This window comes from Radiomyces spectabilis, assembly GCF_025331425.1.
Source record: "Radiomyces spectabilis strain NRRL 2753 chromosome Unknown BYT42scaffold_16, whole genome shotgun sequence".
NCBI lineage: Eukaryota > Fungi > Mucoromycota > Mucoromycetes > Mucorales > Radiomycetaceae > Radiomyces > Radiomyces spectabilis.
The window spans coordinates 263,639-280,560 of record NW_026251941.1 but is presented as its reverse complement, the minus strand read 5'-3'; the positions used below and the strand labels follow the sequence as shown (position 1 = coordinate 280,560).

At 44.2% G+C, this 16,922-nt stretch overlaps 4 protein-coding genes across 4 annotated transcripts; 2 read left to right on the top strand and 2 right to left on the bottom strand.

Moving 5' to 3' along the window:
- Positions 1–5: 5 nt before the first annotated feature.
- Positions 6–6,905, bottom strand: BYT42DRAFT_504677 (putative death-receptor fusion protein-domain-containing protein; the record flags this gene model as incomplete). Its single annotated transcript, XM_051564984.1, has 20 exons — positions 6–338; positions 414–545; positions 613–702; positions 769–1,018; positions 1,086–1,383; positions 1,437–1,782; positions 1,843–1,989; positions 2,050–2,248; positions 2,329–2,642; positions 2,700–2,876; positions 2,931–2,988; positions 3,060–3,338; positions 3,399–3,513; positions 3,570–4,454; positions 4,534–4,810; positions 4,885–5,121; positions 5,186–5,317; positions 5,376–5,640; positions 5,715–6,639; positions 6,701–6,905. 20 exons carry the CDS (start codon positions 6,903–6,905, stop codon positions 6–8), a joined length of 5,664 nt encoding a protein of 1,887 aa, XP_051418828.1.
- A 184-nt stretch (positions 6,906–7,089) lies between these two features.
- Positions 7,090–8,100, top strand: BYT42DRAFT_587605 (uncharacterized protein). The gene is made up of 2 exons (XM_051570182.1): positions 7,090–7,358; positions 7,454–8,100. Exon 2 carries the CDS (start codon positions 7,714–7,716, stop codon positions 7,966–7,968), a length of 255 nt encoding a protein of 84 aa, XP_051418827.1. The 5' UTR covers positions 7,090–7,358; positions 7,454–7,713; the 3' UTR covers positions 7,969–8,100.
- A 184-nt stretch (positions 8,101–8,284) lies between these two features.
- On the top strand, positions 8,285–12,961 carry BYT42DRAFT_618214 (ABC-2 type transporter-domain-containing protein; the record flags this gene model as incomplete). Its single annotated transcript, XM_051572258.1, has 5 exons — positions 8,285–10,177; positions 10,245–10,393; positions 10,459–12,470; positions 12,545–12,803; positions 12,868–12,961. The coding sequence occupies 5 exons, from the start codon at positions 8,285–8,287 to the stop codon at positions 12,959–12,961; spliced, it is 4,407 nt and encodes a 1,468-aa protein (XP_051418826.1).
- A 1,384-nt stretch (positions 12,962–14,345) lies between these two features.
- BYT42DRAFT_618213 (TPT-domain-containing protein) lies at positions 14,346–15,884 on the bottom strand (the record flags this gene model as incomplete). The annotated part of the gene is made up of 6 exons (XM_051572257.1): positions 14,346–14,457; positions 14,525–14,639; positions 14,698–15,064; positions 15,127–15,231; positions 15,308–15,326; positions 15,604–15,884. The coding sequence occupies 6 exons, from the start codon at positions 15,882–15,884 to the stop codon at positions 14,346–14,348; spliced, it is 999 nt and encodes a 332-aa protein (XP_051418825.1).
- Positions 15,885–16,922: the final 1,038 nt, after the last annotated feature.

Below are 16,922 nucleotides of genomic sequence, written 5' to 3'. Positions count from 1 at the left end.
GCACATCAATGAGCTCTTCTTTGTAAATATTGGGATCTTCTTTGGCAAACAATGCTTTTGTAAGGGCAATTTCTTCGTTCCAGACGTTTTCTACATTTACTGTGTATGAGACATTTTCGCTCGAGCGTAATATAGCAGTGAGTAGTCGACTTACGTAGTTTTTGATCGCCACACAAGGTATCCATGAGTGTCGATTGCAAACTGGCTGTATCTTGGCAAGACTTTTGCAATTGCAGATACACCAGCTCCACTGCGCGTTCAGGATGGACCGGAGACACCAAATCGAGCGCATCCGATACCATGCTTGCCATTGCATCTCTTACATCAATATCATCATCCTAAAAAGCGATAGTACCAAAAATGTCAATGATGAATATCCGGACATTTTGTTATTGGGGGGTCATACAACGCACCTGAAGAAGCTGAATCATCGACTGCTTGACCAAAATGAGCGTTTTATCATCCACCACGTTGCCTTGTTCTGCAAACAAGTCTTTGGTCACGAAACGAAGCGATTCAACGACTGTCTCACGTAAAGATAAAGGCTATCCAAAAAAGATATATGAGTATTCACTCCTGCTATGCACACCGATAATGATGTGAACCACGAACCATATCTTCACGACTGTATTTGACGATGAAGCCGCTCCAAATGGTGATGCACTCTTTGATCCATTGTCGGTCTGCTGAACTCTTGATGATCTGATATTCAAAACTATTAAAAATTTGCCTTCCTTTTTCCTTGAACCGTTCTCATTTTATATTCACCTGCGCAAGGACCGCTCCGAGTAATGGCAGGACGGATTCCGCAACAGCCGATGACCGTTTTTGTGTAAACTGCACAACCAGTTGATCCCAATACTGCTGCAGTGAGAAATCGAGCCCGGTATTGCTCTGTTCAGGATAAGGATCCACCGCACTGAGTGACATCAGCAAGTCGGCCGTAAGCACATAGCACTCGAGACTCTGTTCGCCGCCATAGGTCATGGAAACCAGTTTGGATTGAAGATGCTGCATTCTAAAACCGCGCAAAATGGTATGAATATAGGGATCGACCGAGTTTAATGTCATGCTTTGATTCTTACCCATCAAAGGCCGCTTGGGCATCTTTGGTTTCGTCCAGAGCTTCTTTCAAGTTCTTCATTGTCTGAAGGCGAACTTCATAATCGTTGTCGTCGAGCAGGTAGAGGATATCTGTCAAAGCGACATCTTCACGATAACGTTTGATGACTGTCAGCGTGATGATATTGGCCATCATTTGCTTCAGCAAGTAAGCACCAACACCATGGATGCCTGAAGAGCGCTGGGCAATGGTTTGATTGCATTGATCAAAGTACACCTGTCTCAAAGGTTGGAAAGCTTGTTCCACCATTGCTTTCAATTCTTTAAAGAGCATAAGTAAGAAATTAAGCAAATCATTTTCAGAAAGACTGTACCTGGCATCTTGACTTGCTGATCGCTGCGAATCCAAGCACATCTGAAGAAAAATTCGCCCACAATATCCAGAAGAAGAGCGCTGGTCATATTGCTTAGCTTGTTGGAAAACACGGTATCTGACAACCTCATGAACGAACGAGGCGCATCTTTCACAAACTGTGTCACGACATCAGTAATCTCTGTGTGATACAGATGGCCTCTCAGCAAGAATTGCACCTGCAGCAGGTGTCCATGAATTTCATTTTGAGACTGATCCTTATCCAGGGTCAATAATTCAGAAATAGTTGGCACCAATTTCGTGAAAGGGATCAAAGGAACCAAAGCACGAGCCGCCATTTCTCGCGTCTGTGTATTTATCCCGATTAATAGTTCAGTTAATGCGAAACTCACTATACAGTAAGTTACCTTGTAAATAGAACTTGCTGCACAAGACATCACCAGAGGAATGAAATTGGACATGGGCATCGCCTTGTCAAATCCATCCATCACAGAAGGATGCATACGCGATAAGAGGGTCAGGATAGGATACAGACCCGGGTGAATGCTGGCAGCCTACGAATGAAATAGATTAATCTTCAAGAACAGCATAACGTTCAGCTTTTGGAATATTACCATTGAATTTTGCAACAGTTGTTCGACGGCAGCTGTCAATTCCTTGAGCAAGTAAGGGTACAGTTTTGGGAAGCGCGTGAAGAATTCACGACCGGTGAGCTTATTGACGGTACTGTGTTCGTCTCTCGTCTTCTTGGTACCAAAGGTGCGCTGAAGTAGTGTAGAGAACAACATGACAGAACAGTTTCTGATGGCCCAACTAGAAAACGAAAACGCAAAGCGTAATGGTTAGCCTCTCATCTTTTTTCTTCAGTAGATTCTAGGCACATAGTGACTTACCTCGAGGATGAGAAACCATTGATAGCGAGAGAAAAGCCATCGGAAGCATATTCCAAGACACTTGTACCCAGCTTGGAATCCATAAAGATAGTTCGCAAGATATTGTATGCGTGCACTTGGGGAAGATCAATGCGCTGGTCGGCATCGACGGGCGGTTCGGCACTGGCCAGTTCCAGTAGATGTTTCATTGTTCTCTCCAACAACATCTTTCGTGACGATTTTTCACTGCTGATGATGGCTAAAATACACAACGGCAGGCCTGCACTGCGTCGTGTGATGGAAATGTTGCTGGACGTCAAGCTAGCCAAGTTTTCCTAATTTCAACCCATAAGTATGCAAGATTCTCAAACTACATACTGTAAATAACTTACGTCCAACCATTTGGAGGGAAGTTGGGCAATAGAAGGTTCATTCCAGTTCAGCAATCTCGTGTTGAGCGACACATAAGCCGGATAGACGGCCGAAAACGCTCCGCGGTGACGGATACAGGTCAACAATGTACGGAATAAATTACCACTGGTGACCAGGTCGTCATACGTAAGCAATGACTAAGCAGATTGTTGAGCAAGGAGGCCACATCCAACAGTCAAAGCTCTACTTACATTCTCGGTTGCTGTAGGAGATACAGGAGCTTCAGAAATAATGACTTCCAACAACGAACTAAATGAGATTGATTTTAGTTTGCGACCTCCCTCAGTCGGCGTACTACTATTCATCTTTCATTTACTCACCTTGCTTCCTTGACGGCACGCCAGCAGCAGCTGAGAATGACTTGGTGGCGAGGACCTGAATCACCATCGTCGTTCTCATCCACCAACTCATCAATCGCTTCTTCCATCTCACGGAACGACGCTGGCATGTTGCCTTCCGGTGAAGGATTCGATAATACGTCCATCACGGTGCTGCAAACCGTATGAATCAATGCCAATGTGCGAGTAAAAGTCGCTTTCCATTCATGCATGTTGCTGCGGACGCTAGGGCTCCTGTAGTCGATTTCACGGATCACATACCTATCGCGATGAAAATCATTAGCTTTCCAGCCCTATGTATCGGTAAAGCGAGATACCTACTGTAGAGCAAGCAAAGTACCGTGCATTGGATGTTGCTGTGCGGCAACCAACAGATTGGTTTTGGCAATATTCACTTGCTTTTCAAGCAAATCCAAAAGTCGCTGAGTGAATGTCACTGTCAACCATATTATGTTAATCAATTTGCGCCCTTTTGGATGTGACCTTGCGTACCTGCTGCTGACGATGTTTTGTCCGAGCTTTTCTTGGGCTGAACGCCTGTTTGTTCAGGATATAGATCGAATCCTAGTTCGGTAACATATTTACGGAACACCAATCTGAACACCATGGCGCCACTGTCACTTTCGCCCGCTCTCGTGCTGACGACGTTGTTGAGACCCCACCAAAGAAGATTTTGCACATCATGGACGGCTTCGAGGCCAGGAAGGGGGTTAGGGAACTGGCAAAGAATATCGAATGCCAAAGATCGATTCAGATCGTAGGGGTTCATCAGCACATCGATGAGAAGTTTGGCGTTGCGAGCGGTAGCGATAGGAATTCGGAAAGGGAACTCTGGGCGGAACGTGAAGCCATCGGGAATGGGCAATTCTTCAATGCCAAAGATCTTGATCATGACACTGAGAATACGTAATGCGGAGGCCACCCTCTGGAACGATGCGCCGGGATAAAGCGACATGGCTACGTGATCCATCAGCCAGAATAGAAAACTTTTAGCCTGATCGATCGATTGTTGAATATCTCCAATTTCGTTGAGGGCATATTGTCTATCTTTATCGGTGATGGTATCTGCTTTCTTTTCGATATACGATTTTCGTGATTTCAATGTGCGGTATTGCGCATACAAATTGGCTCGTAGTCGAGTAAAGATCTTTGTTAAATGAGCCGCGAGTTTTTGACGGAATTCGGGCGATGTACAATTCATATTCAGCGGTAAAAAGAGCTTCAACATTTCCAGCTCCACCTCGGTGACGCCGGAAGCGACTTTGCCAGACTCACACAAGAGTCCAAACACATCAATACGCACTTGGGGATCGGCATGGTAAATCGCGAGTTTCAGCGTGTCGATGGAGATTTTGTGAGTATCGTCTGAAGCACCGCCTACAATAACCAAGGCGACCGCCGCGGTGATTTAAGTACCCCTCATTCACCCAAGTGACCATGTACATTTTGTTCTTACCCAATACATAACCACTGCCATCCACGATCTCAAGACTTCTTCCTACTTTGAGGATAGTAATGAAAGCGTGAAGAAGAAAGTGTCGATCCAAGACTGCCCATTGCTCATGATCCGGTTTCTGTAAAATGCTCATCATACGCCAAAATGATTCAGGGCATAACTTGAATAGCGGTTGGAGAATAAATCCGCTGGCATTTCGTCGCAACACCTCAGACGTTGAGGTCAAGCATCTCAATGCAGGCATCACCCATAAATCAATCCACTGCCCAATGGCCAACTGATACAGAAACGAAAGAAATGGATGCATGAGCAGCGTACTCCTTTTGTGGTATAATGATGATCTCGACTTACTTGAGATGAAGCATCTTTTGCCTTGAGTTTTGTGTTGTGGAACTTGGAGCCCTTGTATCCGGGAATCGTCTCTTCCACTCGACGATACAGAAAAGTCAGAATAAGCGATGTGATCTGAGGCGACAGGACCAGGCTGTCCATCGCGCATAAGCATTTCCAAATAAGATCCGGCTCGGCTTGCAAAAATGCATCCGTGCCGATTTTCGGTACCAAAATATTCAACAAGGCATATTTCACCTAGAAGCATGAAATTAGAGCTCCAATTTCTTTTTCCTATTTCTGCCACAACAGGTTGCAGTACCTTGCGGTGCCAATCCATCATCATAAGGTTTTTTAACAAGCCCGATAAGAATGCATCATATTCTTTCTGCTCTTTATAGAAATCTGCCTTGATCTCCAACGTTTGTAGCGTTAATTCGAAAATAGTTCGCACCTGAATGGCATGTACACATAAGTCTCTCTGTCGATATACTGGACACTTGCTCGCTTACCTTGTGCTGAATAGCATCAATAGGATCATCCCAGTGATCCCACACGTAATGAATCATTTGACCCACGTTGTCAATAGTGAGCACGTCAGATACTTGGTTCATGACGTCGGTGTTTCCCTTTGAATTGGAAAGGATCGTGGTCGTCTCCAATAACCACATGCCCAAAGATTCAAATGCCATCACTTTGGTTTGCGCTTCCAAATCCGAACGAGAGCAAATCAGATCAAGGCTAATGAAGATGGCTTCGTACAAACTCTTGGGAACGCTATCAATGCCAAAGGGGGGGGGAAAGAAAGCCATTTTAACATCAAGCCAATAACCTCACGTGGAATCGCTTACGTTTCCAACCAAGAGACAGGACGGAACTCTTCCGGCAGGTCCGACGAGAGTAACACCTCTCTGCGAAGGCCAGAGAGGATACCTCGGAAGATCGCGAGCATTGGAACATCACGATCTTGCCATCCCTTCATGCCGACCAATGCTGAAGGTGGGGTGAGTCCGAAAACCTGGCGAAGATGAACACAGGCGGGAAGCGAACTGACACCTTGTGCAAAGAACCATCCCAGCGCCCAATCACGAGCAAATCTGTCGTCCTGAACAGCATTGATCACGGATCCCAAAGCCATGCCCGCTACTTGGCAACATTCTTTGACGTAGGTTCCTGTATGGCTGCAAATATCCAGTAAGATCCGGACCATGGCTACCAACAATTTCACGTCCTCATCATCCTCCGTATATGTGAGCGTGAATTTTGCAAACATTGTTTGTGTCATTTCATGGCTACGCGATAAGAGGGCCAACAGCGTCTTTGCCAAGTACTGAATATCGTTCATCAACTGATCGATCGTCGTGGAAGTCAGCATGGTTTCCGTATCGGTTCTCGCATTGTGTAATTGTTGACAAGAACTCTGCAGGCCTCGGACCAAAAATTGAAGCGTTGCTTTGAAGTTTTGCATGATGAGCTGCTTTCCAATATCAAAGTCTAGCGTAGCATAAATGGTCAATGCTTTCTGGGCCAACGAATGTTCTGCGAATTCTTGGAGGGACTGTGCCAAAGCGATATATCGTGTATAATAATGCTGTAAAACGGTATCGTTCCCGTACTTTGAAATAATATTGATCAGCGGCACGAAATGACGACGGGAGACATTTTCAGCGGCAGCGAAATATCCCAAGGAAACAATGGGCTGGACGACGTGAATGATAAAATCGCGATCGGTTTCGGGCACCTCGTTTGCTGAAGTACATGACTGCAACGATTTGGCTGTCGTAGGGTCAGTGATATCATTTATTTATTTTTCGGGCAATGGACTCGAAGCACTTACCGACTTGCTTTAAACAGGCGGCCTGATTCTCCCAAGACGAGTCGCGATTCTTAACGAGCTTATTCAGCGCGATTACGGCAGGGTGATCTTGGCCAATGCGTCCTCTGTCCACATAATCATCGAGAATTTTAGACCAAGTAGAAAAAACCTGAGGAGGGAATTTCACCGGCTTGGCGCCATGCTTCTTCTTCTCCGAGATGCTCATCGGATATGGATGTTCAGCCGTAGCCCGATGTAACAGGCATGCTTTGATCCATCACTTTTTTTTTTCGTCAAAAGCGAGTCACGATTGTCAATAGTTAAAAGTCCGCAGCATTAACCTACAAGCTGGAGAACCCTCCATGGCATTTCTCTCTTTCGGCATACAATGCCCAGAATGCTTGTTATTTCTCGAGGTTATTTATTTTATTTTCCTGTTTTTGTAGAATCGATGCGATATGCAAGCGATGCTTTAAAAAGGCCGCGTTATTTATTTATACGATAGTTTTAATCAGCATGGCAACCAGTAAACAGCATCTGCCTTGTCCGGGATTAACTTAAAAAAAGAGATTCATTCATGGGCACCTGATTTCATTAATATCATGTCATGAACTGATGGGTGAAAAATGCATCAAAAACATTGCTTCCAGAATTCAAAAGACATTTAACAGCCGCTTCGGTAAAGTTTTTTCTTTTTATTGCAGAGTTTCACCTTAACTTATCGCAGCAAATTTTTTCCTTTTTTTGGTCTTTTTTTTTGCTTGCAACATTCAGCAACAGGCAAGTGAAGTCTATTATGGGAAATCGTGTATGTTGGCAGCCATTCCGAGCATCCGGAACCTGCTTTGAACGAGATTCTGCATATTTCTGCATCGTCATTGTGGTACCATCCACCTGCCTGATTAATCTTGCAATAGAGTCGAAAATAGAAGGAGGAAGTGCCAAGTTTGGGTTACCTGGAAGAACTTCCGGAAACGAAACAGTAAAAGAGACATTTTATTCTTCCTCATTTGACAAGTGTCAAGTGTCTCTTGATGTCGGACAATGAATCGAAGGGCTCTTCTTCGTCGGCCATTGAAAACCAATACGTCATAGAGACACTCTCCTGCATTACATGCGGACAGTGCGTTCCTACATTTGCTTTGAACGGAATGTCAACTTTTTTGTCGCCTATTCTGGCTACGACGGTATATCATGCCGGGATGAAATGTTTTGGCGTCGGTCCTGTGTCATTCCATATAAAGTACGTGAACACTATATCATCGAACTTCGTTTCTCGCTTACAATAATTTTGCCGACTTACCGGACCTTGAAACCCCATGCAAGTCCAATTCACCTTTTTCGGGCATGAATCGACAGATGCAAGTTTTTCCGAGAAAGAAATGAAATCATTCAACTTTTTTTTTTGCATAGCCTTTCACCAAACCGTTAGAAACTTTTTTCTAAGCGGAATTTTCCTTCATCATTATTTAACTCGTATAGAGACAAATTGAAACTTCCCTTTCGAACCGATTCTTCTCTTCGTTATTACTTTGAGCCTATTTCACCCAATTCCTCCTTATTTTTTCTGTAAATTTATTCTAAAGGAAATATAGTAATCGCAACATGGAGATGCCAGCGTTGCAGGCCGTGCCGTCTGTGCGGTACGACCGAGATGAAGATTTTCATCAAAACGAACAAAATCGACCGTCATCGGTTGCTAGCGAAGATAGTCAGCCTGACAGCGCAACCGATACTGGTTCGCAATTGAAACGATCCACTACACGAGCAACCGAAGGTGGCTTCGGTGAACGATCGGGTAATGCTGTCAACATTGAAGATGCCATTTCCAACTACCAGTCACTTCGTCGCGAGATGACCCAGCAGTCCCGTATGTCCCGACGTCCCACTGAAGGAGGCCAAGAAGAAAAAGGTCCCGAAAGTGATGATTTTGATCTCACTGATTTCCTCAAGAGCCACAACGAAGAAGCACAAGCCGCCGGTTTTCATCCCAAGAATATGGGTGTCGTCTGGAAGAATCTTGTTGTGAAAGGCCTGGGTGCCGACGCTAAAGTGATTGGTACCAATTATACCTGGCTGAAATCAATGGTGCAATTCTGGAAATGGGGCAAACACGAAGGTCATGATTTCACTATCCTTAAAGGAAATAATGGTTTCTGTAAAGATGGTGAGATGCTGCTTATTCTGGGCCGTCCAGGTGCTGGTTGTACTACGCTTCTTCGTGTGATCGCCAATATGCGATCTTCTTACACCGATATCGAGGGTGAAATTTCCTATGGTGGCATAGAAGCCCGCGAGTTCGGCAAGCATTTTCGCGGTGAAGTCTGTTACAACGAAGAAGAAGATTTGCATTATCCCACTCTAACCACCAAGCAAACATTGACGTTTGCGCTCAAGACAAAAACACCCGGTAAACGTCTTCCAGATGAAAGCAAGGGCGAATTTATCAACAAGGTGCTTTATATGCTCGGAAACATGCTTGGTTTGACCAAACAGATGAATACCATGGTCGGTAACGCTTTTGTACGTGGTCTTTCCGGTGGTGAACGTAAACGTTTGTCCATTGCTGAACAAATGACAACGCGTTCCTCCATCAACTGCTGGGATTGTTCCACTCGTGGTCTCGATGCCTCTTCCGCCTTGGATTATGTCCGTTCTCTGCGTATCATGACCGACATTTTGCATAAAACTACCATTGCCACTCTGTATCAGGCTTCCGACAGTATTTTCCATTTATTCGACAAAGTCATGGTGCTTGACGAAGGTCGTTGTCTCTATTTTGGTCCTACCTCCAGTGCCAAGTCCTATTTTGAAGATATGGGTTTCTTTTGTCCGGATCGTAAATCGACCCCTGATTTCCTGACAGGTCTCTGCAACCCGAACGAACGCCAGTTCCGCGAAGGTTTCGAAGACAAGACGCCGGTCAATTCGGCTCAGTTTGAGAAAGTATTCCTGGAATCGTCACTGTATCAAGATATGATCAAAGAACGTGAAGAATACGAAGCCAAGATTGCTGAATCCCGCCCAGATGAGCATTTCAGAGAGGCTATCCGTGAAGCCCATCAGAAACACGCTCCGAAACGATCTCCCTTTGTCGCTACGTACATTTCCCAGGTGAAAGCGTTGACGATCCGTCAATTCCAGCTTATTTTTGGTGATAAAGGTGCTTTGGTGTCTCGTTATGGTGGTGTCGTTATTAAAGGTCTTATCATGGCTTCCGTCTTTTACAAAATGCCTCTCGATGGTACTGGTGCTTTCTCACGTGGTGGTGCTTTTTTGTTTTCTTTACTGTTCAATGCTTTGATTGCGCAATCAGAATTGGCCGCCTTTATGCAAGGTCGCCGAGTCTTGGAGAAACATAAGCATTTCGCTTTATACCATCCATCGGCGTTCTATATTGCTCAAGTTATTTCTGATCTTCCGTTGGCCTTGGTGCAGGTGATCATCTTTGAAATTTGTGTCTACTTTTTAATGGGTCTCGTACTGGATGCCGGAAAAGTAAGTCTTATTTTCTTTCAATGCCCATCACGATCATTCATGTGTATTGATTATATTTTATTGCTAGTTCTTTACCTTCTTTATCATTCTTGTGGTGACCAATATGTGTATGAACGGTTTCTTCCGATTCTGGGGTGCTGTATCGCCCAACTTTTTCATGGCATCGCAGTTATCCAGTATTCTGCTTATTGCGTGTCTCATCTACTGTGGCTATCAGTAAGTCATCACCATCCCATTGTAACTTACATCAATCAGTATTTATATTGAGTGATAATTTTTAGAATTCCATACAAGATGATGCATCCTTGGCTGTTCTGGATTTATTGGATTAATCCTCTGGCCTATGGTTACAAGGCTTTGATTTCCAATGAATTGACTGGTATGAAGTTTTCTTGTGAGGGCCCCAACTCGGTGCCATCCGGTCCAAGCTACAACCAGCAACAATATCAGACGTGCTTGTTGCCTGGTGGTCAACCCGGTCAACCCTATGTTCTTGGTGATACCTATTTAGCAACAGCTTACGGTTACTACACCAATCAACGTTGGATCAACTTTGTCGCTGTCATTTTATTCTTCCTTTTCTTCACCGTCATTACTGCTCTGGCTATGGAATATGTCGATCTTCAGAAAGAAGGTTCCATCACCAAGGTGTACAAGGCCGGCCGCGCTCCCAAGGAAGAAAGTGAAGAAGAATTACTTCAGAAAGTGCAATCAGCAGAGGATGAAGAAATGGAAGCTGTGTCACACGGAACGACCTTCTCGTGGCATCATATCGATTACACGGTGCCTGTCAAGGGCGGTAAACTCAAGCTACTCAATGATGTTGGTGGCGTGGTGAAACCAGGTCATCTGACCGCTCTTATGGGATCCTCGGGTGCTGGTAAAACCACTCTTCTCGATGTATTGGCTCAACGTAAGACAATTGGTAAAGTCGAAGGTCGCATCTATATGAATGGTGAACCCTTGAACCATGACTTTGAACGTGTCACTGGCTACTGTGAACAGATGGATGTTCATAATCCGGCTGCTACGGTGCGTGAAGCGCTCAAGTTCTCTGCTTATTTGCGTCAACCGGCTGAGGTGCCAAAGGAAGAGAAGGATCAGTACGTAGAACAGATTATTACGTTGATGGAAATGGAAAAGATTGCGGATGCTCTTGTCGGTGATCTGGAAACCGGTGTAGGTATTTCTGTTGAAGAACGCAAACGTCTGACAATTGCGGTGGAACTGGTCGGTAAACCGAAACTGCTTTTCTTGGATGAACCTACATCTGGTCTGGATGCGCAAAGTTCGTACAACATTGTGCGCTTTATTCGAAAATTGGCCGATGCCGGTTGGCCCGTGCTGTGTACCATCCATCAACCTTCGGCTACCTTGTTTGAACATTTCGATCATTTGGTTCTGCTTGTGCGTGGTGGTAAGACGGCCTACTTTGGTGAAATCGGTCCTAACTCGGAAACCATGATCAACTACTTTGAATCGAACGGTGGACCTAAATGCTCGCCCAATGCCAATCCTGCCGAGTACATCTTGGAGTGCGTCGGTGCTGGTACGGCCGGTAAATCCAATCGTGACTGGGCCGATGTGTGGGCCAATTCCCCTCAAGCCAAGGCTTTGGAAGACGAATTGGAGCAGATCCATCAGGACATCGATCACGACGCCAAGAGACCCAAGGCTAGCAAGTACTCATTGAGCTTCTGGAATCAATTCTGGCTTGTGTACAAGCGTATGAACGTCTCGTGGTGGCGTTCTCCTAGTTACAATTTGGGTCGATTATTCAACGTATGTTTCATTGGTCTTATTTCTGGTTTCTCTTTCTGGAAACTCGGCAATTCCCCTGGTGATATGCAAAACCGTATGTTCTCGGTGTTCACTACGCTGCTCATGAGTAATGCTCTCATTATTCTGGCGCAACCCCGATTCATGCAAGAACGTATGTGGTTCCGTCGTGAATATGCATCCAAGTATTACGGCTGGGCTCCATTTGCCTTGTCCTGTATCCTTGTGGAAATCCCGTATCTTTTGTTCTTCTCGGCCATCTTCCTTTGCTGCTTCTACTGGACCGCAGGTCTTCAAAATGAATCTAGCCGTGTTGGTTTCTTCTACATCCATTTCGCAGTGTTTATGATGTACTCAGTGTCTCTTGGTTTCATGATTGCTGCCTTCTCCAGTACTCCTCCCATGGCCGCCGTCATCAATCCTTTCTTCACCTCCATCTTGATTTTGTTCGCCGGTATTGTCCAACCTCCCAGCTCCATGCCTCATTTCTGGAGCTCTTGGATGTATTGGCTTGGTAAGTCTGGTTCAATCTTTTTTTGGATGGGACATAGCCTGGAATCGAATACTAAATGTGATTTTTCTTTGTAGATCCATATCATTATCTAATAGAAGGTCTTGTGGTGAATGTTATGGCTGGTGTTGACATCCAATGTGGTGATGGCGATTGGATCCCTGTGAATGCTCCTCCTGGACAGAGCTGTGGACAGTATTTCCAAGAGTACTTCAGCTCTCCACAAACGACCGGTTATTTGCAAGATCCTAGTGCTCAAGGGACATGTAATTACTGCCAATACACAAAGGGTAACGACTACTATGAAGGACGCATCGGATGGCACTACTCCAACAGGTAAGCAATACGAAATGCTTTTGATAATTTGGAAAGACGACTCATCGCTCATCGATTTTTATAGATGGCGTGATTTTGGTATCCTTTGTGCTTACTACGTTTTCAACGTTTTCGCCTTCATGTTCTTCGTATTCTTATTCCGCAAGGCTAAGCGTTAAATTATGTGGCATACCATGATTTTCATTCAGTTCAGTGCATAATATTATATCTACGAACTTTCAGTAGTACGGGCCGGTCGGATTATTCATAATTTACGACCCAAAGAAAAAAAAAATCAAAGGCCTCGCTCTGTTATATCATAATAATGTGTAATAAAATTAGATCTTTTTGACTGAAATGTTACGTTGTAGGGAAAATGCCGAAGATATTTAACTCCTTGGGCCCTTATTTTCGCATCACCATTACTTTGAACGCATTTAACTTGCTGATCTTGAGCACGATGAGCCGTGCTTCATGTTGCCGCTTGCTTCAACATGCTAACTTTTTCGAGACACTCCTAATTCTGCCCTTTCCATAGTAATACCGAAGGGCTGCCTTGCCATAAGCAACCACCGGAAAGGTTCACCAAGCATGTCGTCATTTCTATCAAACTATAGGTTAAATGACATTTCTATCAGATGCCAATGTATTGCTAACATCAATATTTTTGCTGTGACATACATTGTATAATGCGCTTAAGAGAATATTGACCCACGGGTGTTCTCAAGGTGCACGTGCTTTTGAACACATATTTGCTGATTTTGTATACAAAGACACATACAATTCTGATATAGATCTTCAATACATCCTTGCATGCAAATTACAAGCCCTGTCATGACCATATAAACGATGATAGGCTTCCGTACTTGGTCATGTTCAACAGCATTCCTATCTTTTTTTAGATTCCGGATTTATATCAGATTTGTGTCGCCTGCTCTCCAAAAAGAATTTATTACCTGTTGTAATAACTGGTTAGACTGCTACAAACATACGCCAGTGTCTTCATTAGTATTATGAAAAGAGGCACTGATGCACCCATGGAATTCATAAATAGCTTGCTCACTGACCAAATGTGCTGTCAGTAAAACTCCAAAATTGTATCGGAGCAACCGGGTGGATCCATCCCTTATTCCCCCCACCCATTTCTTCCACCCCCAACTTCTGGACTGTCTAGCTGATGAAGTTTCAAACACATGGTCCTGAGTTTTAAACAAGGCAGTGAGTGACGCTAGACCACGGGAACTTTGGGATCTTCTGTTGTACAGAAAGCGTACACAGTACCAGCAGCAATAATGATTTCATCACGATAGTGGCACCCATCTATGTTGTAATTCAAAAGGTAAAAAACAGTTTATTGTGATTCAATTGAAGTTGTTACTCGAAAACACGAATAAAACTAGTTTCATAACCATGTTGGAGAATGCTGTGCCGGCCCACTGGGAAGGCTTTGTAGCGGAAGTCTATAAATACAGAATGATTTAAGGTAAATGAATATAAAAGATGAGACGCAGTATAAAGGAGGTGAAATGGGAAATCTAAGCATGCTTCACGACGAGAAGGTGGTTATTTTTTCTCGGATGACATTTCCTGTAGTGGTTCGTGCTGTTCGGTAGAAAGTGGGTTATATGTAGGCAACATGGCAGCCTTGGCGGCTTTTTCCGAAAGTTCAACTTTCCTATAAGCACAGATTTCCACATGAGTAATTATGCCAGCAAGAAACCTTGTCGACAGTGTCTACTTACCCATACCAGGCACCACCAGCCAATGTTAAGAGAATACCAAAAGCGTTGGTGGCGTTGATATTCAGCTTGAAAATCATGACAGCCAGGATAATGGACAACACCTGCTTCACATTTCCTACAGAACACATTTCAAAATTCCTGGTCTGCGTCGTTTTGCGTTAATCATGACATACCAGCTACTGTCATGGTGAGAGCGCTTGTCTTTTTGTTGGCAGTGAAACTGACAATGTTGAGAGCAAATGCCAGGATACCATTGAACAAGAGTCCTACAGCAAGCTGTTTGGTCATGTTTGTTGCCGAGAATTCTTGTACTTCTGCCAGTTCGCCGGTGAAATATGCATAACAAAGGCATTGAACAAAAGCGAGCGGAGACATGCGGAAAAGCAGATCTAAAGGATGAAGCTTCAAACGACCAACTTGGACACGATTGGTTACAATGGTCTTCACAGCTGCCAGAGCGGTGCCAAGCACAGTCAATAGGAAGCCCATCATGGTGTAATCATATTCACCCGCGGTGGCAAACGCTACGCCCAGTACCACCTATAATGAAACAGCAAATGTCAGAAGTGCCGAGGAAAGATCGCGAGAATGGTGGCACTTACAGGACACAGCGACCAATAGATCATGCGTGAATATGATTTTTGCAAAAACATGAGGGAAATGAGCACGGTGAAAACTGGTGTCATAGCGCGCACCACTTGATGGAACTAAGTCGGAAAGGGAAAATTGCGAACAAAAAAAGTTCAATCACCCGAAATATTACATCACACACTGTATACGTACTGCAACGGATACGAGATTTCTATGTTAAAAATAGAGACATCAGCACAAGTTGCCTTATCTATTGAAAGATTCTCCTCTCCCTCCCCCAACTCGAGCCAGTGGTTGCAGTTTTGTTTATCTTTCCCGAAATAAGCCCCTTGTTATCTCCATGACATAACCGACCAATGATCGACTACCCTAGGGCCGCATGTTGAAAGTAATCTCGACTGATATGCAGCACACAATGAATGATCCCTCTTCTTCCCCAAATAAAGAAATAAAGCCTGCCGACCCAAGGAAAGATATGCAACACTTACAATGAGACATTGCTAATGGCGATATTGATAGTGTACAAAACTGAGAACATGAGCATGACCATGTTCTCATTGCGACCGAGCGTGGCAGGCACAAAGAAGCCAAAAATATACAGGAGATAGCATCCGATCGAACCGCAAAGGGTATGAATAGCGGTGAGTGTCCAAGGGTAGCGGAAGCCCAGAAGAATGGCTTTGTTGTAAAGGGTAAGGGACAAATTCAAGATAAAGTACAGGCCGAGCCAAAGGTATCCGGCGTCAACGGAAGAGCGAACCGATGACATTATTGAACAATAGAGAGCGAAAGAGAGAAAAAGGAAAGGAAAGGATACCGAGAATAAACGAACAGAAGAAAAGGGAAAAACCAGATGCAGAAAAACGAAAAGAATAAAAGAAAAAAAGAAGGCAAGTGCCATTTCCCAAACGATTAATACGTCCATCATCCAATCAAAATACCGTGCGGTATTTCGTTTGGCTGAGAATACTTTATTAGCTTGCCTTAATTGGGAAACTCGTTTATTGCATCTTTTTTTTTCTGGTGGATCAACGGAAATGAATCCCAGAAGGGATAAAAGCCTGTTGCCCTCCAAGGAAGATATCAGCGCTGTTGTGAGCAACTTCGTTGACTTGCCAAGCAGAGGCATGGTTACGATCTTTCTCGCCATTACGAACGCTCCATGTTTCCTAACTGTAACTGATCCCTGTTACTCTACATCCTGCAATTAGACGCTGTCTGCCTGAACCATTCTTTACCTGTCTCCAGCTCTAAAACATAACGTCATACCAAGTTGCGGTATGTTATTTGTAGCAACAAGGTTATTATGATGTTGCCCCATGTCGACATGGCAACGTGAGTGACCGATTTGCATTTTTCTACATTGGATATGCGCTTTTATTTGCCTTGCAAAGAACTCAGAGGCCATAACGGAACATAGATCCCAGAAGTAAAAGGAAAATAGACGCACTCAAAAAGTCATAAGTCCTTGGAGGAGGGCTTAGATGCAGAAGCGAGTCATATTATAGGAATTTTCTCGTGCTGATGCGGGTAACGCATCCGCGATGTGCAACATTATCAGATATGGGTGCCACGGATGCTTTGACAACAATCGAGTTCGTTCTTAGAAGTGTCCCTTTGAATAGTACCACTCGTTAAAGATTTGACATAGTATAGTTCCAGTTCTGTGAAAGGGTGCTGGATGGTTTCAATTACTCTGCATATTGCAACTATTGAAACCGAGATGTATAGTCTTCGATCATCATTCTATGTATTTCTCATCGCATAACATCTGCACACGATGCACTCCCACTATCAAAATTCCTTA

Excerpts from the sequence above, each read along its gene's own strand:
- BYT42DRAFT_587605 (XM_051570182.1), top strand. The coding sequence starts at position 7,714 with ATGTCGGACAATGAATCGAAGGGCTCTTCTTCGTCGGCCATTGAAAAC.